At 39.8% G+C, this 23410-nt stretch overlaps 1 protein-coding gene across 1 annotated transcript in view; it reads right to left on the reverse strand.

Annotated features, from left to right (window-relative positions):
• Window positions 1-3675: 3675 nt before the first annotated feature.
• Window positions 3676-23410, reverse strand: part of LOC111867557 (cubilin-like) — a gene marked incomplete at its 3' end in the record, with an annotated part of 638701 nt that continues 618966 nt past the window's right edge. Inside the window, exons 5-6 of the mRNA XM_023857538.1 lie at window positions 21077-21233; window positions 3676-3735 (exon numbers count right to left, since the gene is read on the reverse strand). Of these exons, the coding sequence (XP_023713306.1) occupies window positions 3676-3735; window positions 21077-21233 (217 nt within the window). The remainder of the gene's footprint in view (window positions 3736-21076; window positions 21234-23410) is intronic.

Genomic DNA, 23410 nt, shown 5'->3' on the forward strand with positions numbered 1-23410 from the left:
TGAGTACCTGGACCTGTTTACCCAGGGTAAAATGGACGGTGTGCGAGTCTGTCCACTGTCTGGAGCTACTCTCCACCCCTCAAAACTTCTTCATGGCGTAATGCTCCATTAATTAAAACTAACAGAAAATTTATCTTACTAGAATCACCATATAAACTGCTTCATTATTAAAGTGTCCAGATTGCTCTCGCAAGAAATGTGTGCCTTTGTTCCTTCCAATTATAATTCTATTAACGACATTTTGTTGTTTGTCATCATAGAAAGGGTAAATTCCCTTTTAAAAAATATTTCCCTTTTTCGATTCCCTCTGAGAGTTGACAATCTTCGGGGTCTGCCTCGTGAAATGCAGCAAGAGCTATTGAATGATGGGACCGGAAATTTCTGATTTCGTTTTCCGTCACGTGAAAGGGAAACTGCGATTTCCAGGGAAATGGTTTGAGAGAATAGAGGAAGAAAACTGTGTTCCATGTGAGAACCAGAGAAAGATAGTCCGCTACAAACAGTTTCATCTCATAACTGATATTTTGTTTACTACATTAAATTAAATTTGTTTGTGCCTTTCCTATGTATAGATCCAGAGCGCCCAATGAAACATGACCCTAAATTCATTCATTCATCAGTAATCTGCAGATATCAGGTCCACAGTTTCTTCCAAAACAGTTTCTCCACTTAATGCGATCTTCTGTTTTTGGAAAGAGACTATCCAGGAAAAGTGATAATGTGGTAGTTTTTCCATTTGCTTTCCACATCGCAGTACAACAGCCGTTCAAACCACTCTGGTCACGCCTATTGCTATACGAACTTGAACCATCTCGAGCATCATTTTCTCTGTTTATTGTGTTTATTATAATATATTTATTATAATACCCTAAATATATTATAATAAACACAATGGGCACTAAAAATAAAGTATATTATATTGCAAACTATAATTAATGTATTTTTCTATTGAGCAGGGATAACGCAGTGGGTATAAAAAATTGCTACGAGATGGACAGCCGAGAGGACGGAATTTGGGTCCCTGTAAGGGCGTTATTTTCTTCTCTTCACGTCGTCCAGACCAGTTACGGAATTCACCCAGCCTCATATCCAGTGGGTCTACTACTACTCCCTGGTTTTAGTCCGCAAGCGAACTATATCGACCGAGCGACCGTCGCTTGTCGGCGAAATTAGTGCCAACTTTAGCGGATAGAGGGTGTCGCGTGGTCAGTGTAACGGATCCTCACAGCCGTTAATTTCGGTTTTCTAGACCGGATCATATCCAGTGGGTACTGGGAGTAAAGTGGCCCAGGCGTGAAGCTGACCACTCACCTCCAAGTAGTACCGAGGTAAACAATATGTGGATCTATATATCTACTCTTCATACCCCTTCATGGTGTACTGCTTACTCAGTTAAGCACAAGGACAATTTTACCTTTACCTTACTGTTCTAATATTGCTACAAATTGGAAACCAATTCTCTCCTGAATTACGTTAGAAGAAACAACTTTCTGGTTTGGGCGACTAATGTCCATCAGTTCCTTACTTATAATTCATTTAACGACAACCTAATTAAATCAAACTATAGGCCCCAGAGCGTCGAATAACTGGATAATAATGAATAATGAAATGGAAAGAACCTAGAAGGAAGCTTTCGTATTTAATACGAGTATAAGTTATTGTAACCGTTCATCATAATTTGGTGGACCCTTTTGCATTAATTGAATTTATATTAAGTTAATATCACGTAAATACAAACAGAGATCCGGCAGATAGCCAACTTTTACACTCAGTAGTGACATACTTCAAGTTTTGCTATGTGGACAGGCAGTAACATCTGGTACACTTCCTGGAATTCTGGCAGTTTCAGCAAAGTCGGGAAGTCTTTGAGAATTTGAGAGCTGACAGCTTGGAACAGCTATAACTTAGAAGCGGGAGGGCCGGAGCCTTATCCCCTGATCTTAATGCATCAAGTCGCTGTCAACCTTAGCGTCAGGTCAGCATCTGCCAGAATCACAGAGCAAAGCTATTGGAAATTCACAAATTTAGGGAACCTCCTAGTTTCAAACTAAACCAATGGCACATGTTCGAGGAGTGGATTTCTCTTGGAGTCTGTGATTCCAGGACCTCAGGGTTCGGAGAGAGATTATTCCACCTCGGGCAGCCTTCATTCAACTTTCGGCCAAGTCAGACACAACTACGTTATATCGCTAAAAGTATTACAAGTTAAATCCCAATAAGTGTAACTATTAGATTTTCCGTTGTGTTCAGTGAGCTTAAGTTAATTAAATAATTACTAAGTGCAAAGTCTGAAGTGGTGTATGTGATTGTAGCGTAAGGATCTTCCTGCCCTGCAGGAGCCAGGCTCGTAAGACCCCGGGATAATAACACATCTCCACCCATTACAGAGCAGAACCCAGCTACTCCCGTCTTTCCCTACTTGCGAGCCACCTAATGGTAGTACAGGAAACGAACTCTCGCCTACCAGCACCAACAACCACAATTCTCCTCCCTTCCAACCTAACTTCTCACCATCCACGAGAAGAGGGAAGAGTGCAGTAACTCCAGTGGAGGATTCCAGACACGAGTTGCGGGTGAGCCGCAGCACAGGGAAAGGAAGGGATACAAGTAAAGAATAAGTGACGTAAAGTCGGGCCAAATGCAGACAAGTGGTGCCAAACGTAAGGGTAACTAAGAGATCAGTTACAAGCGGTTCCAAACGCAGGGGTCAAACGGAAGAGAGGTTACAGTGTTATCCCCTCCACCGCCTAGGAGAACTGACGAAAACCAAGAAAATATATTTGGTGTTGCGGAAGAGATCTGAACCAGTCATCTTGCAAACACGGTCCCCAAATTTTACTGTTCCAACTTACTTGCTAGGTGATCAGTTATTAAAATGTGATAGCAAAACTGAAATTCCTTACACAACTTGCAGTGTGCAGCAGTTTTTTTTTCCTTAGCACTACAGCCCTAGTGGGCCTAGGCCTACCTTCATGAACTCCGTTCACTTCGGTTTTTCTAGATCTTACACATATGGTAGGACTCCTTGGGCGAGTGATCAGCTCGTCGCAAGGCCTCTACCTATAGACAAACACAGAAAAACGCACACAAACATCCATGCCCTGAGTAATTCGAACCCACGATCCCGGCTTCCGAGTGAGCGAAGACAGTGCATGCCTCAGACCGCTCGGCTACCGTGACCTGCGTGTAGCAGTTCACATTAAGCAATTAAGTGCCTCACAGGTATTCAGGAGAGAATCCTTCTTGTAGCCTGTGATTAGAGAGAATTGCTAGAAACGGGTACAATATCACGCTAGATCTTAAGTATGCTCTATGTGTTTGGAGGTGTTCTCTTAGCATTTTATCAGGGACGCTATACTTCAGCCTGTATTTTGTTTTTCCAATTCTGCTTCTTCGAAAGAGGGACGGATTACTTCACTGGTCGATAACAAATTATGTTGGAGATTTACCTCGGTTATTCTACTTCCATATTTTAAACCCCGTGAGCGAAACACAGACAATACCCAGCATGAAATACAGTTTCCAGTCATTTCCTTCTGGAGATAGATTCTGAAAGCGTCCTCTTTGTAAGGCTAGATACAGCGCGTGGCGACGTACTTAAGGTTGAGAGGCGACTGTGCATTAGGATCTCAGCATCTGTTTTGAGCTTCCAATATAAGAACGAAATCTTCTTACCTTAAATCGCCTTTCTGTAAGGTCACTTCTTCAAATACGATCCGGATCCTTTCCTTTAACCTGAAACAGAAACATAATCGGTTTTTTGAACACACAAATAGCATTCTGCGGCCACCGGCTCTCCCCTTCTCTGTCTGCAAATTCTGCAAAATGTAACTGAACTTGACACTTTAATATTTTCACGTGTCCGGGGTTCCGTGTAGAATAATAATGAGTTCTGAGTTGTGTGAATGGATTTATTGGCAATTACTTGCTTATTTACTCATGGGGCTCAGCCCTTCTTGAGGAGCCACCAATTCTGCAGCTACTCAAGAATTTCCCAGTATGTCATGGAACACGAAGGTCCATTACAGTGTTCACAAGAGCACTCAACTGGTCCCTAGCCTGAGCCAGATGAATCCAATCTATACCATCCCATTCTATCTCTCTAAGATCCACTTTAACATTGTTCATCCACCTACGCCTTGGTCTTCCCAATGGCCTCTTTCCTTCTGGCTCTCTCACCAATATCGTATATGAATTTCTCTTCTCCCCCATTCGTGCTACATTCTCTCTATATCTCATCCACCTTGACTTCGGTTTATTGGTACTACTACTGAAATTACAATATATTATAACAGCTCACAATTTATGACTGTCTCAGACTTGGTCCATTCCTTGCTGTACCGCGAGTATCTTCTCTTCCACTGTGACAAATTACGAACGAAGAATTCCTTCCGACTGATCTGCATAAAGAATGACTTCTCATCTATGAAGGAGCTCGAACTCTTCTCTAACTTTGCTGAGAGTTCTCACATGCCCTCCCTTTTATAACTTAGGGAGAACTGAATAGAGACCACCACCTAGAACAGTTAGTTGACATTCTGTGTTATCCGTTGCCCCGGAAACGTGTGTCAATCCTGTGGCAACGCTCTGACTTCTACCAACATATCCATCGCAGCGGAAACATGTACTAGCGACCTGTTGGCAAGCAATGGGCTTCTTCTCTGTCTCCCCTGTTCCGGCTTTCAGGCGGTTTTTACCGAACCGCTGTCTAGCAATAGTCATAATCGCCACAATATTTTAAAGTAAAGGTAAATTATCTCTTGGCATATTTAATTAAGCACCACCGCATGAAAAATTATGAAGTGGGGGCAGAGCTCCACTAACCTTAAACTTGACACTAGATAGAGTTAAGTGGCCATCTTCACGCACTTGTCCCTGTATCTCCTAGAAAGCAACCCTTGGTGCCCGTTGTATAAGAGGCTGGACGGGCCTCAGGGGCTGTGTGGACATTATAGAGAAGCGAGAATGTTCTAACCTCTGCCTGAAATCGAACCTTAATCCTCCTTCGTCCAGCCTGTAACTATTCGCTATGCCGACTGAGCTATTCCGGCTCCCCTACTTTGGCTTGCACACTTCAACTGCCATATTACGAACAAAATGTTATAAGAAAATTTTGGGTGAGTTTCTGAATTTCGGGTTGTAACTACGATGGCAAAGGAGCATAACATGTTATGGGATATTACTTACTTAATTATGGAGCTGTACCCTTCTTGAGGAGAAGCCAAATCTACAGCTATTCAAGAATTTTCCAGCATTTTATGGAGCTCTAAAGTTCATTACCGTGTTCACAAGAGCCCCCCACTGGTACCTATCCTGGGCCAGATTAATCCAATCCATACCATCCCATCCTATATCCCTAAGATCAATTTTAATATTGTCTACTCACCTACGCCTTGGTCTTCCCAGTGGTCTTATGGGATATAATATAAATAAAATTTATGACTCAGATTAGAAACTTGCATCGCCGCCCAACAATGTTCGACCTTACTATTACGAATAAAAACAAGCCTATCATACGAAAAGAGAACATTGGATTCCTTCCTTTCCAGAGAAGTGTCCATACAACCTGCTCCATCGAGCGGTCTGATTGACACCGTGTTGCAGCGTATGAATTATCGCGTTCGAGGGAAGCCAGACTCGAATAACGGACTGCCATATAATATCCGTACTGTTCTACAGTACACTTCAGTCCGTCTCGTGACATTCCGGGAAAAGTGCCTTAAAATCGGCCATTTCTTTTTTGTCACACATCTCAACCGGTCCTTAATTTCAGTTACTCAACAGTATCGCATAATTCTAGCTCCTGATACAGTGTCGGAAATAAAGAAGGTAAAGACAATTTAATTTTAAATGCACATTTGTGCACATTGGTTCAGTTTCATCTATACAGAGTACGTCTATCCAAAACATTACAAGATATGATCGGAGAGGTTTCAGTTGGCTTGATGTATTGTGGTTGACAGGTATTCTATCTCGGAAGGAAACTTCTGCAGAGAAATAGAGTCTCTAAAGTCTGAATAAGGATTCTGCGCTCTTTGTTAAGAGAGGCGTAAGTCCTGAGAACCACCGAGGGGAGATCAAGCGCATCCGTCCGCGTAGCCCAGAATCCGAACCGTAGAACTTGTTGTACAATAGAGTTCAGGCTGGAATATGGAATCATTCTTTAGAAACACCCCTGCCAACCGCCGCTGGCCTGATGTCGAATCCAGGATTGGTCATGTGGGATCTGTGGTGAAAAAGTGGCAGTAAGAAAGGTTCTATCTGAGTACCTCAATTTCCCCTGCTAATTCTCATTTCATCGACTCCTCCACATGCATTAATTATAATCAATCCAGCTTCAAAAACTTCTGCCAATAAACTTCAAAAATAATATGGCCACACTTTTAAACTGGAGTGAATAATGTAATAATTTTTCTTAGGATAGAGACAGCAATATAACCACAATTCAAATTTTCATTCAGTTTGGATGAATTTTGGTTAAAACAGATCTGAACAGTAAATTAGAAAATATTTGAGTCAGAATATATTTTACTCCTGTTGACTATAATCCAAATTTCGTCTACGAATTTAGTACCACCGTAATTACATTTAATCAATGTATATTGGATTAATTTGATATCTGTTGCTTTTTAAGAATGGAAGAATGATCAGTTTCATGCTAAGAGAAGGTCAATTTTATAGACAAATTTTACGTAAATTTTATTTCGTGAGGCATAATATTCCATCATTAAGCACAAATATCTTTCCGCCAAAATATTTATCAGATTTTAGGCTTGTATACCATAAGTTTTCACCTAACGGTGTGGTTAACTACGGAGATGTTGAATGAGTGAAATTCAACAACACAGGACTAAGACAGGAGTGGCAGAATAAACATAGATGAACGTTGAAACTCTGTGTGCAATACAATTAGTGTAATTTGAAAAAAAATATGGAAATGAAGTTTAGGTCTTTCACTCAAAATGCACGAAGAAATTATGGGTCAGCGTAGCCCAAGAAGCAGCTTGACACGAGCTGCTACTTCATAAAAATAGGAAATAGCAGGTTAAATTTAACTGATGTTTTGGAGATTAATTTATTAAGCTTCATAGATTATTCTACGAATTAAAGAAGACGTGTTATTTTATTCGCGACATAGTTAAATTATCATCCTTAATTACCGAAACAATTACCTTTGATTTCTTTACGAACGCTGCCACTATGAAGGCTAGAAGACGAGGCTACTCTTGCTTCAGTCATATTCTCCTCTAAGCCTAAAATATTAATTAAGAATGCGAATTTCCTTGATCCTATTAATGTGAAATTTGTATTTATACGCTTAAATATGCAGGCTATGTAAACATGTATGTCTGACACTTGGATTATCTGCTTTCTGTCCTAATGGGATCTGAAAGTGTGAACCTAGGAAGAGTGTCTTGTTATCCCCAAGCTCCTTCTTATAATAGTCCTTCATATTTAAAGCTCTGGATACACGCCTAAAAGTAGGCAATATCAAAACTACTTTCGTAGTATCCAGACATTAACAGAACAATCCATTGTAATTTTATGTAACAAACATGTCACTTTAAACTATTTTCAGGTTCTCCAGCCTATAACTGGTCATGCCACAAATAGGAGACATACAAATGTATTCTTTCCTGTACATGTACCAATCTTAAGAATTTGTATCATCAAATGAAACAGTCATATATTTGTATTATGATATTATTAAAATGTTAACATACGTTGATTCCTTCACATACGTAAGCGTTTGAAATACTCTTAAGTTCGGAGACGCGTTTGGACTGTTGTTACTGAACGTCGAAATCGAACACTCCTTTTTCGTACCAGACAAGTCCCGGGTTCAAATCTAAGCTCGGATAATAGCTGACCTGACTAAGCTTTTTATAGTTTTCCTCAGACTTTCCAGGGCAAATGTCGGAAGAGCACCACAAATTATGCCACGATCGTTTCCTTTCATATAATTTATTATTCATTATTCATTAATCGTCCGACGTATTCCGTACTATTTAGTCTGAGCTAGTAACAGCATAATAAAATAAAAACCGATTTTGAACTGTTCTCATTCAAGACTGGTGCTAAAATTCCTGTTCAACTAAAGGCGTCTCCACTGATGGAGCTAATTGGATGGTTTCATCGAGAACAGTAACAGGTAATTTAAGTCTTTTTCTGCTTCACCTACAAACAAGTGAATAGTGAACATAAATTGAACTCGTCTTTTAATAAGTTTCTCGCCTTACAATCTTGTTAAAACTGTCGTTTGATGTCTTGTTGGCGGCATCGCCTTTCTTTTTATACCCTGGTTAATTTTAAAACAGCAAGAATCGTTTCTCTTACATAGACAGGGGAAAAAGTAAGAAAATACGATGAAAGCTCTGAAAATATTTACTGCCTTCTCCCTTTATACAACCTACATTAATCAGCGTTACTCTACCGCAATGTTAAATTCAGCGAAAAAAAAAAGAAAGAGCTTAGTACATTTGCTTCAGTGGATTTCGCGTACCAAGCCTTTTTACTTAACTGCAGTAGGCTCTCTGGCGGAAAGGGAGGAATCAGGAATCATGCACGTGACTTACAGAAATCCCTTTCTAGTATAAGATCTTTGCCTTCTAATGTCTAGAGTAGAAGGTGGGATGGAATTAGGAAGAAGATTGAAGAAAGCAGTCTTCTGGGATTTGGCACCGTGTATATGTGGTGTTAGCCGACGTTTCTGAGGAACGTATCGCCTCCATCTTCAGGGTAGAAGGAAAAATATAAGAAATCCGCAAGCGAAGAGGCCGTGAGAACCGGTAAAAGTAAATTCTTGATTCCTTTCATACAACTACACGCGGACTTATTCACGGTGGAAGGGATAAAGTGACTTACTAGTTATTAATTTCTAATAATTGTGAAAATTGCTGATTTCGGGAAGCAACATTTGCCAGTAACGTGATATTAGGCCTGAAAAGAGAAAAGAACAATTGAAGTAAGAAAATGAACAAGAAACCCACCTTCATACTTATGGAATTTTCATCATTTAATTTTGTTTAAAATGGTTTACAATAAGTCCCGATGAGCCGGAATTTTCTTTCTCAATTTACCTAATCCTTCTAGCTTCACCATGACCCTGGGGTCGATTCAGCTTCTAAAAGAAATGAGCGTCAGGAATCTTACTGGGGCCGGCGCGTAAGGCTGACAATCTTACCGCCATCTATGAGCCGGTTATCTAGAGGAAATGTGAGGAACCTCGACCTCTCACAACCCTATGGGTCTCTGTGGCCTATTACAAGAACAGCTTTACCTTTTTACATTTATGATTTACAGTAGAACTATAAGCGAAAAGAACGATGGCAAATGTGAACTTTCATTTTTGTTTCTTTAAATGGAGTGGTAGAACGAGGAATATAACGAACTGCGTCTATACCATATTTTTCTTTCAGAGCGACAGATCTTTTAAAGAAGTTACGTAAAATGAAATCAGGGTTCTTTGAGGAATATAATTTAGACTATTCTCCTATTAAAATTGTATTACATGTACAAAGAAAACGATTATATAAAAATCTGCAATTCTGTTAGAAAAACATTAGAAAATTATATATAATTGAAATATTCTGCTGGTTTCATATCTCTTAGATTTAATTCCAGGCAAAATCATCCCTGCTCTAAGAGTATAAATACGATTTGGAATGAAATTTGCACAGGATAAATTTCAAGTTTAAATATCTGCTGGGAGTAAACAAATAGTCATTGAACTCGTGCAAACTTAAGCAATAACTTTGCTATTTTCAAGGAAAAACTCTAAGCACTGTCTCATATTACTGATATGTTTGTAGAGAACCTTCTCATACTTACTTCTACACTTGGCATTAATGAAGCGACTTTATGCCAAAGGAATGATGAATCTGGCCATATTAATGAAGCAGTTCTTAACAGTTTGCGTGCAAAGGCTAAAATTTAAAAATACTTTTAATTTCATTAGCATAAACTTCAATCCATATAGCGAAGAGCTTACGGACTGAACAGCAGAGGTTTGACTTCCGGCAGGAGCGTCCAGACCGGCTCTGGAGCCCCATTCAGCCTTATATCTAACTGGTACAGAGGCCCCTACCCCTTGGGGTAAAGGTGCTGAGCCTGAAAGTGACGAGTACCTCCATCTAGTACCTAGATCAAGAATTGTGGAGTTACATACATCCGCTCCCCCATAAATGTTCATGGTGTAGTGCTTAATAACTAGGGCCCGGATATTTATGCTCTAAAAACACCTAAGATATGAACTAAAACACTTAAAATATGCGCCAAAAAGCGGGAAAATATGCACCAGAAATAAAACAATATGCACTTAAGAAACAGGTCGCTTTATTCAGACTCACCTATTTACATGTATCATTCACTGCAGAAAGTAGCATCACAATAGGCAACTGGAAGTCTTTCAGTGTTTTTTGGAGACAAACTGCGTCTATTGTCCGTCAAAATGAGTTTATATGCTGAGAATGATCTTTCTACATCAACTGAAGTGTTTGGACAGTATTTATACACTGGCACCGAAGGTTCGGAACATTCATCTGGCAAAGATACCCTAATTCCAATCAAGTACTGACTAATTGACTGAATCTTTTTTAGTCCTGGCTTCGAATTCAACACCATTTATAACTTGCATTTAATCTTCTCTCCAATTTCGCCTGGAGCAGAATTCAGTGAACGAGTTCAAGTGAGCCAAGAAGGAGTGCACCACAAGACTCTAAGCTCTCAATGGCTTCTGAAACTGTAGAAAAATGTGCATGGATAAAATTCACATCTTGATAAACAGTATCACTTCCAAACACCGCTTTTGCTTCACGGACCCATGCACTCATCTTCAAGTTTTGTAACCACTTCTTTTACTTGATTGAAATTCTCCTGATAAAAATGAAACTGCGAATATCCATGTCCCCCCTCTAGTTAGGACAGGTTCAGGTGGCAGAGGAACCAGAGGTAGGCAATCTCTGTAGAACTGGACNATCAAGTACTGACTAATTGACTGAATCTTTTTTAGTCCTGGCTTCGAATTCAACACCATTTATAACTTGCATTTAATCTTCTCTCCAATTTCGCCTGGAGCAGAATTCAGTGAACGAGTTCAAGTGAGCCAAGAAGGAGTGCACCACAAGACTCTAAGCTCTCAATGGCTTCTGAAACTGTAGAAAAATGTGCATGGATAAAATTCACATCTTGATAAACAGTATCACTTCCAAACACCGCTTTTGCTTCACGGACCCATGCACTCATCTTCAAGTTTTGTAACCACTTCTTTTACTTGATTGAAATTCTCCTGATAAAAATGAAACTGCGAATATCCATGTCCCCCCTCTAGTTAGGACAGGTTCAGGTGGCAGAGGAACCAGAGGTAGGCAATCTCTGTAGAACTGGACACGAGCTGTTGCTTTCAGAAACAGTTTTTTCCCCACTTGCAATTAAATCGTTAACAGCTGGAAAATGTACGCGTACTTTTCTGCAATAGGGTGTAATCCGTGCGCTAAACAGGTTACATGTATAGGATTTGGATAAAATACTTGTAAGGACTTTGCTGCTTTCAACATATAGAAAGCTGCATCTGTGAGTAACACAAGCACCTTACAACAATTATTCTCAATTTCAGATGGCCATAGTAGTCGCAGAGAATAATTTACAAATCTTACTATTGTGCTATGGTTGGTTTTATCTAGTACTTTCCAAGCAAGAAGATGAGGTTTGCCGGGTTCGTCTGGATGTAGCTTACCAGCTACGAAATTCGGCCACATAAATCGGNATGAAACTGCGAATATCCATGTCCCCCCTCTAGTTAGGACAGGTTCAGGTGGCAGAGGAACCAGAGGTAGGCAATCTCTGTAGAACTGGACACGAGCTGTTGCTTTCAGAAACAGTTTTTTCCCCACTTGCAATTAAATCGTTAACAGCTGGAAAATGTACGCGTACTTTTCTGCAATAGGGTGTAATCCGTGCGCTAAACAGGTTACATGTATAGGATTTGGATAAAATACTTGTAAGGACTTTGCTGCTTTCAACATATAGAAAGCTGCATCTGTGAGTAACACAAGCACCTTACAACAATTATTCTCAATTTCAGATGGCCATAGTAGTCGCAGAGAATAATTTACAAATCTTACTATTGTGCTATGGTTGGTTTTATCTAGTACTTTCCAAGCAAGAAGATGAGGTTTGCCGGGTTCGTCTGGATGTAGCTTACCAGCTACGAAATTCGGCCACATAAATCGGTTGTCTCATCCACCGATATCCAGACACAGTTCCCTCCGATGTCAGAACGGATTGACTACAGAGTAGATTCANCGAGCTGTTGCTTTCAGAAACAGTTTTTTCCCCACTTGCAATTAAATCGTTAACAGCTGGAAAATGTACGCGTACTTTTCTGCAATAGGGTGTAATCCGTGCGCTAAACAGGTTACATGTATAGGATTTGGATAAAATACTTGTAAGGACTTTGCTGCTTTCAACATATAGAAAGCTGCATCTGTGAGTAACACAAGCACCTTACAACAATTATTCTCAATTTCAGATGGCCATAGTAGTCGCAGAGAATAATTTACAAATCTTACTATTGTGCTATGGTTGGTTTTATCTAGTACTTTCCAAGCAAGAAGATGAGGTTTGCCGGGTTCGTCTGGATGTAGCTTACCAGCTACGAAATTCGGCCACATAAATCGGTTGTCTCATCCACCGATATCCAGACACAGTTCCCTCCGATGTCAGAACGGATTGACTACAGAGTAGATTCATACAGCAAAGATAGATAATTTGTTCTAAGAGCTCATTCATCTGGGATTTTTTTACTTACACAATATTTCTCCAGAAATGATCGCAGAACTGGATTGCTTAATTTATTCCAAGGAATGTTGCTGCATACTAAAGCGTTACAAAGATCGGCTGAAAATGTATTAACAGAGGATTTGGGGTTGACCTGTGTAAGAAGTAGTTGTTGTGGTGTGCTGTTCTTCTTCCCCTTCTTTGCCGCAATATGTGCAGTCGTTCTTGAGTTTTGTTCAAGTTGAAATTTCTTTTCACATTTTACTTCCTTTGCGCAAACTTGACAGTACACGACGACGCCGTCTGTTGAATAGTCACTATTACCCGACATCCACCGGATTTTTAAATATCTACTGCTGCACTTTTCTTTAAGCATTTTCAGTACACGAACACTTTTTTGATGCAGACTATTAAAGTAAAGAGTAAGACATTAACTGAAGAGACTTCTCTCAACACCAACCCTCTGATGCTACTGTCTGCTGTGGTGGTCAATGGAATGCAGGAAAATCCCACCCCCTCCCTTTCGAAATAGCCAAGCTACCTGCTTGTTTTGTAAGTGTTAAAAGTGCCGTTACTCAGAGAGTTGAGAATAGCAACTGGCAAGGGATGTCAAAAACAGGCAAAACCGATTTTGTTAAAGAACATTGAAATTATCCCTAATTCCAAACATATATGCAGAAATATGCTCTTACGTTTAAAATATGCAATAACGACCAAAAACTCTCAAAATGTGCATTTGCATATGCGCATATGCATTTTCAAAAAATCCGGGCCCTATTAATAACCTAATTAATTAAGTACAGGAACAAATTCACATTGTCAGCTTTTAAAGAACTTTGAAAAAGACGATCAAACTCTTCTCAAAATGCAATTTTAAGATACAATGTGTTATTTTCTTGTTAAAAACGATTACTAATAATAGGATGCGTACACGAATGGAATTTAATCAAATATCACTCACGCTCTTTATTGAAATTTCAATTTAAGCAAACATGAATATTAATTAAGGTGCCGTCGTAATATACAGATAATGAGAGACTTGATGAGGTATCTGTACTGTATAGAGCTTTGCGCAGTGCATCGATTCAGTAACTGGATAAGTGTAAAGGTCTGTTAAATGACAACGTTTGGCTTTCGCATCAGAACACTTGGTCACGATTTTACCGGACTCGTTTATTTGGACATTCGCTAGGTCACTGCTTTGGAGAAAATGTTCCAATTATTTATTAAGTAATTTATATTTCACAGTACGTACGTATAATTAACCGTACTTCACATATCCAAATATTGTCCGAATTCACAAGAGAAAAATAGTCTATATGAAAGCAGCAGATCACAGTCAGCAGTGAGGTACGTAGGTATGTAGGTAGGTAGGTAAGTAGATAGATAGATGGCCGCGTCATAGTTCAAGCGGTTAGTCGCTGGCTTCCCTCAGCGGCAGCCCGGATTCGATCCCGGGTCTGGTCATGTGGGATTTGTGGTGGACAACGTGACGCTGGGGCGGGTTTTCTCCGAGAACTTCGGTTTCCCGTACCAATCTTAATTCCACCAAATTCTCCATTATCATAATCACCCGAGCAGGCCGCACTACGCCAATCAGTGGCCGCCGTGCCGAGTGGAGCCAGTTGATAGATAGATAGATAGATAGATAGATCGATAGATAGATAGATAGATAGGTAGATAGATAGATAGATAGATAGATAGATAGATTATTGAAGCAAGAAAATGTTTGGTAATCATGAGATACTGTAGGCATATGATATTGTAACGTGTTTGCAATCCAGAAGAGTCACTGCTATGGAAACGCTAGAATAGACCGTTACAGAGGAGACAACAATTGCTCCATTGTAGTTCTAACAGGAGTCTCCATGGTTATAACAAAGGGTTCGTTGCCTAACAGCGGCCAAGGTTATAAAAGCCCAGTTTCGACGAGAAGTCTTCAGTCTTCATCGAGCCAGCTAAGAAGCCAGTCGTGATCGGGCCATCCTAGAAGACAGTCCAGTGTCGCCGAGATATTGTGAGCAGTGATTGTAACACTGCAAGTGTAAATGTCTGTAAAGTGTGTGTAAGCGAGTGAAAGAAATAAATTCGCTATATCGGACAACGACGTGAATTTATTTGTAGCGTGACACACCCAACACGCTACAGTATTTACAAATAATTTTATGTGTGTTCACTTCAAAACTTGCACCAGAGTGTTTACTGAATAAAATCTTCCCATCCTCTCCCTACATAAGGATTACACCTAAGTAGTTTGAGTGTACTTATTTTAAACACGTGTGTCTGGGTGTTTCACTGAATTTATTGATCTTTCCTCTATGAAGAACGATACCGCAGTGTTTTTATAAGCCATGAGTTATAACGCTACCAAATTTTAAAATACTTCTGTTTGTAAAAATTAACCCTCTCATTGCATTGTGACGAATTCTAATTTGAATCTAATGTTGTCTTTGGTGTCTACATTGATTAATCAACTACTTACTCTGCCATTTGAGTATCACGTGTTCATCAGGCCATGGATAGCTCATTTTTTTCTACACACTGTCTGGCGTCTGAGCTACGGATGTTTCGTATTTTAACTGATAACTCTAGAACTCTTATTCTGGGCACCTGCGATCAAAGACTTTACCGCTGTAATATTTCAATACGTTCCCAAGAAGCAATTTATCATTGTTGGTTATCAAATGCCAATTATACTCATTAATTTTGCAAACTTTACTAAGTGCTAATGGCGTTTTGTCTCTTATGACTTGCCGATATATCTTTATTACATTTCTTTTTTCAATTACTCCTTACGTTGTGCGATTACAACACAGACAGCAAGGTCATTTCATAAGCCTATTTTTACTTTTTCAAAATACGGGAAGTAGGCTAATGGTATCAGAAAATCATTTCCATTTTTCTTTAGAACCGCAATTCTTCTATACCAGCGTCAACTTCATAATTCTAATTACTGGGGAAAACGCATACATCTAAACACAGCTTGTTGTATATGCGTTATTGTTGTATAAGAACTGTTTCATTTGGTAAAGGTATTGTATACGCTATGTTACTTCATTTGCATTTACTCTTAATATGTTATTTCATTAGCATTTAATTTTAATAGAAATGTAACAGAAATGGTAGCGACACAGGAGGACGAAAGTATGCAGTCGAGATAACCAAGGGGGTCAGACGCGTGACCTCCGTCTCACGCAGCTGTGGCTGCTAAAAAGCACGTAACATAGGGTACAGGGAGAGAAGCCCACACAAAAAAGAGGCCAGACATAAGCAAGCAAACTAAGAGAGCCCTGCTCTGAAATATTCCTTACGACTGGTGTGTTATTAAAACAAAGAATGTAGACAGTCTGATGCAGACGGAGCGAGAGACTAGTCGTTGACCGAGATAGCGGCTAGGTAGAGCCAAGACAGCCTTCCCTCCCTGGAACCCTAGCTATCAGTCCTCAGGTGTAGCGTACATGTGTAATCTANTGCTAAGGTGACACATCTCTATCGCGCAGTGCTGCCTGTAAATCTGTCCCATTCCCATATCTATATATCCATTTCACAGAGCACTATCGGTGTATCGATACAGCTCTTCGAGTTATTTCACCCACAGCACCAATCGGACCCTCAAGGCTTTCAAGTCTGTTGTTTGACGACGCTCTCCGTAATAGTGAAAGAAGTGTATCAAGTCACAAAGTAATATTTTCTAACATTTCGTAAAGAACTGCGAGTATTACGAACCACCCCTCGAGATTACCTCACCCTTTCGCGTAGTATTTCCATTATGTAGATCCAACTGGGAAGGCTATCTCCTTCACGCAGTCTTTCCAATATAGCGATAACTGCAACCCAGGGACCAATTTCCGTCCATGGCTTAGGGGATCCATTACGCATCTAAATCTCTGAATTGTAATGTGAAATAGTACCTAGACGAGTGAGTTTTGTAGAACACAGAAAATCAATGTTCGGTTTAGAGATGAATGCTTCTTCTTGCTGTATATTTGTTGTCAAATATCAGAGCAGACAACAATAGCCGTGGGCATGCTAATGAACTCGGGATTCCAACCATGGTATCTACCAACAAAACGAGAAAAACGAAAAGTCTTGTTATTGAAGTAGACACACTGAGGCTACGTGACAGTTTTATGTTAGTTAGTTAGTTATTAGAGAGGGTGGGTTTCCCCATGCACTTAGACCAGTATTGGTCCATTGTGCTTCCCTCTATGATATTCTACCAGTCTCTATACCCTACCGATAATGGTGCGTACCATCAGTCCTGCCGAGCAAACGAGTTCGGCTCCACTTGCTTGGTGGTATCTATAATGCTTCCCCCATCTATCAGAGACCTTAGAGACTACTGTTGGGCGGGAAACGTCCTGGAATTTGGCTCAGTGACCTCCTTTGGAGATATGAGGTTCTTTTACGTGCCGTAGAGCTACGACACGGGACACACGGCTTAAAGTCCCTCCAGGAGGGCTTGTTCCCTGAATTTTTCCGCCCTTAAAAATTCGACGACCTCCGCCGGGTATTTGAACCCACGTACCACGAGTCATGAGGTGGGAACGTTACCTCTAGACTACGGAGGCCGCTTACAGTTTTATGTTAGTACGATTGCTTGTTATTCAAATCCTTCGCCATCATTTTGATTATTTTGTGTTTCCTTGTGTAGACGGACTGTGTATGTGGGGACCAAGAAGTTTGGTTACGCTTTCATATATTTAATAATATTTCTAGAAATTTTATTAATATCACGACGTAAGTAAAAATTTCGAATTATATTTTGCTGTAATGATCAAGTTTTCTGTAACTGAAAAACAACACACAATAATTCAAATATTGTTTTCGCGTGGCACAGCGTTATATGTTATCATTTCATTCGAAACATTGAAAGTCACTTTGTGGTTGATAAATAAGCCAGTCCCTGTAATATGACGAGATTTCGGCCTTGGCTTGTTTAGAGGTTTCAGATTACTGAGTTTCTAATTCAGCATAAGTACCGTAGCGCATTATACGGTTTCTTGTATAATTTCTCTTTCCTGATAACATTGAGTCACTGTATTGTTTAGTTCCGAGATATTCTGCCGAAAGGAATTGTTGAGTGCTTTAACTCTTGTTGCAGATTAATGTAAAATTATTCAGATGGCTTGTTTCAAGTGTCAAGGGATGACAGACATGTTTATTATAAATAATAATTCCACCCTCCACACATGAGAAGAGGAAACGTCTGGTCTCGAAACGGAGCATAGGTGTTCCTGGTATTCACATGATTCACACTACATCAGACGATATTTGCGTGTTGAATTTTGTTCTAACTTGTCTCTCTTTTTTTCTCAATGGCTCTTCCACCCAATTCAGGGCCCAGGCCTCTTATCCATTTCCGTAATCATTTTACACAGACGGTAGGACTCCTTGGGCGATTGATCAGCCCGTCGCAAGTCCGCTATCTAAACACAAAAAAAAAACGCGTACACACACCAAATATTCATGCCTTGAGTGGAATTTGAACCCACGTTCCCAGCGTTCGAGAGAGACAAGACAGTTAAAGTCTTAGACAGCGCGGCTACTGTGACCGGCTAACTTGTCCTTAATCATATGGAAATAAAGTCAGTACCCGAAATTTCGCAAGTGCTACAATATTATTACTATAACAGCATGGCGTGACCTGAACAACTGGACAACGACAATAAAGAGTCCTCTTCTTGATAGATCGGAACCACCACGTGACATACACTCAACTTCCTTTAAAGAGAAGAAGTATAAAGACACGAACCAAACTGCTTCTAGATCCTAACAAAAAGTTTTTTAAACATTACTATGTAAATAGGATAATTATACTAATCTACAAATATTTTAACAAATTCATGCACATCTTAGTAATTGTTAAATAATATAATATTTTATATCTATGATATTACAATAGCACAAGGCATTGTAATAGCATTTTCCCTAAGTAATGGCTATGTCCTTCTGAAGATGGTCGATCCGACCGAAATATGTTAAGGATGAAAGATTAAAAACCACAACATTTATCAGTCACATTGGACGGCGTTAATAATCCTCTAAAACTAGTGTTATATGTATATTTACAGTAAGAAAGGTCACTAAGTGTTACTGTTAAATATTTTTAAATTTCTTTAAATAATTATTGTAGACATTGAAAAATCTGCCGAAAATATATATCTACGTGTTTCTTTCATGAAATGGATAGCTTCTGGATGATGGCCAATAAAACTCAACCACTTTCAAAATTTCTACATTCAGTTTTGGAAAAAGTATGAAAGGCGAATCAGTTTACTGTCATTGTGTTGTTCACTGTACTTTCTCACATTGCTAGTAGAGAAGGTAGATATAGTAGTGATACTTGAATTTTGTATTTCGGAGCTAATACATTTCGATTTCTGCTTCCTTCCTTTGCGTCGTGTGCGAGATGAAGGATGGAAAGGATTTTGGTGCTGTGTTGCAAGTTATAAAATGTCTCAGGAATAGCTGATAATGTAACCAGTGAACGCAGATGAAATGCTGGCGTACTGCAACTAAAGAACTGAACCAACTTACGGGTGCTGCTTTACTACAGCCTCCACCACCCAAACTTAATCAGATATCTCTGGTGGATACTCAACCAAGTTCGCAACACATTCAGTTGACACTGTTCATGTCTAATAGTACAGAATTATATTTCTGAAATCTTGTGAGGAACTGATTTCCTTGCCTTGAAATTCTCTTGGTTTCCCCAGTTATTTGAGACGAATTTCGGGTAGGCAACTTGAAATGTAGCTACGACAATATCCTCCCTAAACATTCCCAGTATACTAAATGTATAATGTGGAGAATGTGAAATGTTTTAAATATTTGGGTAGCTTGTTAACAGATGATGGAAGGTGTACTAGTGAAATTAAATCCAGGATTGCCATGGCAAAAGCTGCATTTAGCAAGAAGAAGAATCTTTTTACCAGCAAATTGGACTTAAATTTGAGGAAGAAACTAGTGAAATGCTACATTTGGAGCATAGCTCTGTATGGGGCTGAAACATGGACACTTAGGGCAGTAGATCAGAAACATCTGGAAAGTTTCGAAATGTGGTGTTGGAGAAGGATGGAGAAGATCAGTTGGACCGATTATGTGAGAAATGAAGAAGTGTTAATTAGAGTCAGTGAGCAGAGGAATATCATACACGAAATAAGAAGACGGAAGGCTAATTGGATTGGTCATGTTTTACACAGAAACTGCCTTCTAAAAGAAGTTATCGAAGGAAAGATAGATGGACGGATAGAAGTGACAAGAAGACGAGGAAGAAGACGTAAGAAGATGCTGCATGAACTTGGGGACAGAAGAGGATACTGTCATTTGAAGGAGAAAGCTCTAGATCGCATTAAGTGGAGGAATTGTTTTGGAAGAGACTGTGGACCTGTCGTCTTGACAGATTACTGATGATGATGATGATGATGATGATGATGATACTAAATGTATTACCTTCTCACCTTGAAGGCACACAATACTGCATTTGACACCGCGTCCTTAACTTACCGGATATAGTCCCGAATTTCGAGATTGTAGGGGTCTTTGGACTTTGTCCATCGTCCATTATTCTACAGTACGTTAAAGAACACAACGTTTAGGAAACTGGATTTCTTTTCTTTTCTCAGATGAGAGAGTGGGCGAAACCTATTCTGTTAGATCCGGTAGAAAGTATTAAACCCAAAACCTCCCAGTGACTAAGGTTAGCAGGGGACCCAATGGAGTAAATATCTCCAATCCCCTCACATGAGAAAGGAAACAGGTACAGTTTCAGAAATTTTGCGTTCTTGTTTTCTTTTAGAATACCGGACAATGGGGGGGGGGGGCACGCGGTAGAGTAGTTTGTTGAGGCACTATGGTACAAGCCGGAAGGTCACGGGATTGAATTTCGATGAGGTGGATTTGTTTTTTCAATTTACCTAATCCTTCCAGCGCACTATGGTCCCATGGTCGACTCAGACTTCCTCTAACAGAAATGAGTGCCAGGAATATTTCTGGGGGTAAAGGACGGTCGGCACGTAAGACTGACAAACTCACCACCATCTGTGAGCCGACTGCCTAGAAAATGTGGGAACCTCAACATCTCACAACCCTATGGGCCTTCACGGCATGTTACAGGGATACCTTTACTTACTTATACCGGACTATGGACGAAGTCCAGAGTCACAGTGATCTAAGTGCCACACACCATCATGAGAACCTTTTAGAATATCTTTCCGAAATTGTTAGCATATATGTGATATGTATATTTTGAAAACAGTGTAACGGAGGTAAGTAAACAGTATTGAATGTGGCTGACCTCCCGCGAAACCTGTAGGCACACTTGATGTTCTTGGGGTAGCTTGATGGGTATCGTGGAGAATAAAACCGGCCATGCGTGAGCGAGTAGTTACTGCTGATAAACTGATGGTCGCACATCGTGCCCGGCAGCTTCTGACCGTCTGTCTGGAACATTCCTGAAACATAAAACACAGGAATTAGTTGTAGGATGTTTTTTTTTTGCTAGTGGGGTGCGACTAAGTCCCTTGTACTGCGGCCACTTCTGGCCTATTGTACCAGCCCCAGATGATAGGTGAGGGTGATTGTGGATCAATTGGTTGAATGAGGATGGGCAGGGGAAACCGAAGTACTCGGAGAAAACCTGCCCTAGTGTCACTTTGTCCACCACAAATCCCACTTGACCAGACACGGGATCGAACCCGGGGCCGCCGCGGTGGGAAGACAGCGACTAACCGCTTGAGCTATGGCGCGGACTATAATTGTAGGTTAGTAAATAAAAAGAAGTGGTTTAACTTCCAGTGTTACATACTTGTGTATATATTTTGAATAGATGACAGGTAAAACTTGAAATAATTTGAGCTCCTAGGGCAAGGTAAGCAAAATATTGTACTTCAGCACGTTGTTGCACTGAATTCTTTCCACTTATTCGTTTCCGTCTTTCGTGCAGCCTATACCATTGTATTAGAACTTTTAAATTCAAAATTTCATTTTTATTTTTTAACAATTTTAACTTATTCGCTTTATATTGTCCTATTATCACAATATGATTGTGCCCACACGGCCATGCTCGAGGGCTATAAAATTATTTTGGTGAAACTGCTGCACTTTCTAAAGCGTCGTAAAACTTTTTCCAGTTTTACAATTCAATTACAAATTTTGAAGTATAATTTCCCTTTTGTGGGCAATTTGTGCTGGTGGTTGGTGTATCTGTAACAAGTAATAATGAATTATGTAACTATTTATGCATTGAATATATTCGTTTTTTTCAGTGCAGTTGAATGCGTACCTACTTTTTTGTTTGCTATTCGTATTTTATTCTGTTCTGTCTTGTGTAGTTATGAGCGTTCTACTGTATATGATTGGTTCTGTTTTATATATGGTGGGTTTGGTCCTGTGTCCTGCTATCTAGTGTTTCTTAAATGGAATGTTTCAAATATCGGGTTACAACCTTCACTTGAAAGATACAAATATTTATATATACACGTATAAACCGATGTTTGAATCATTACATAAATTAAACACTAGATAGCAGCACCGAATTCGTATCCACCATATAATAAACAGAACCAACATAGAGAATGCTTATAAATACGCATGACCCAACAGAGCAAAATACGCACAGCAGACAAAAGAAGCAAAGACGCATTCAACTGCGTTGGAAACATCAATTTATTCCATACGTAAACATTAACATAACTAATTGCTACATATTATAGATACACCAGCCGGTCACGGTAGCCGAGCGGTCTAAGACATGTACTGTCTTCGCTCGTTTGGAAACCGGGATCGTGGTTTCGAATCACACTCAGGGCATGGATGTTTACTTTGTGTGTGTGCGTTTTTCTGTGTTTGTGTACAGGTAGAGGCCGTGCGACGAGCTGATCACCCGCCCAAGGAGTCATACCGAACGTGTATGATCTAGAAAAAGCCGAAGTGAACGGAGAAGCTCATGGAGGTAGGCCTAGGCCCACTGGGGCTGTAGTGCCAAGGAAAAAAAATAGATACACCAACCACCAACATAAACTGCCCAAGGAAAAGAAATTATACTTCAGAATTTGGAATTGAATTATAAAACTGGATTAAAGCGTTGTGGCGCTGTGAAAAGTGCAGCAGTTTTACCAAAAATTTGTAACGCACCTGATGATGGCCTCGTAGGCCGAAAGCTGTTATGATAACAGGACAACTAAAGTAAATAAATTATGAGTTTTAATAATTAAAAATTAAATTTTGAATTTTAAAAATTCTAATGTAAGTTTGCGCGGAAGACGGAGACGAATACATGGAAAGGAAAGGAAAGGAAAGGATATATTATACACGATCATCCGGGACTATCAATGGATACAGAAAATGTAACACCTTTCGAAGGTACAAAGTGCTCAATAAATATTGTCATGAAAGGAATGCCGATGTTGATATATGAGGCCAAAGCGTTACCAGTTTCAATGTACTATCTGACTGACTTCATGGAGCTGAGCCCTTCTTCAGAAGCAGCTACTTAATTACTTCCCAACAGTTTATGGAACCCGAAGGTTCATTACCGTGTTCAAAACAGCCCTTCACTGATCCCTAATCTGAACCGGAGCGATCCAGTCAATATCACTCCATCTTATCTCCCTAACATGCATTTTAATAT

This window comes from Cryptotermes secundus, unplaced genomic scaffold, assembly GCF_002891405.2.
Source record: "Cryptotermes secundus unplaced genomic scaffold, Csec_1.0 scaffold23, whole genome shotgun sequence".
NCBI lineage: Eukaryota > Metazoa > Arthropoda > Insecta > Blattodea > Kalotermitidae > Cryptotermes > Cryptotermes secundus.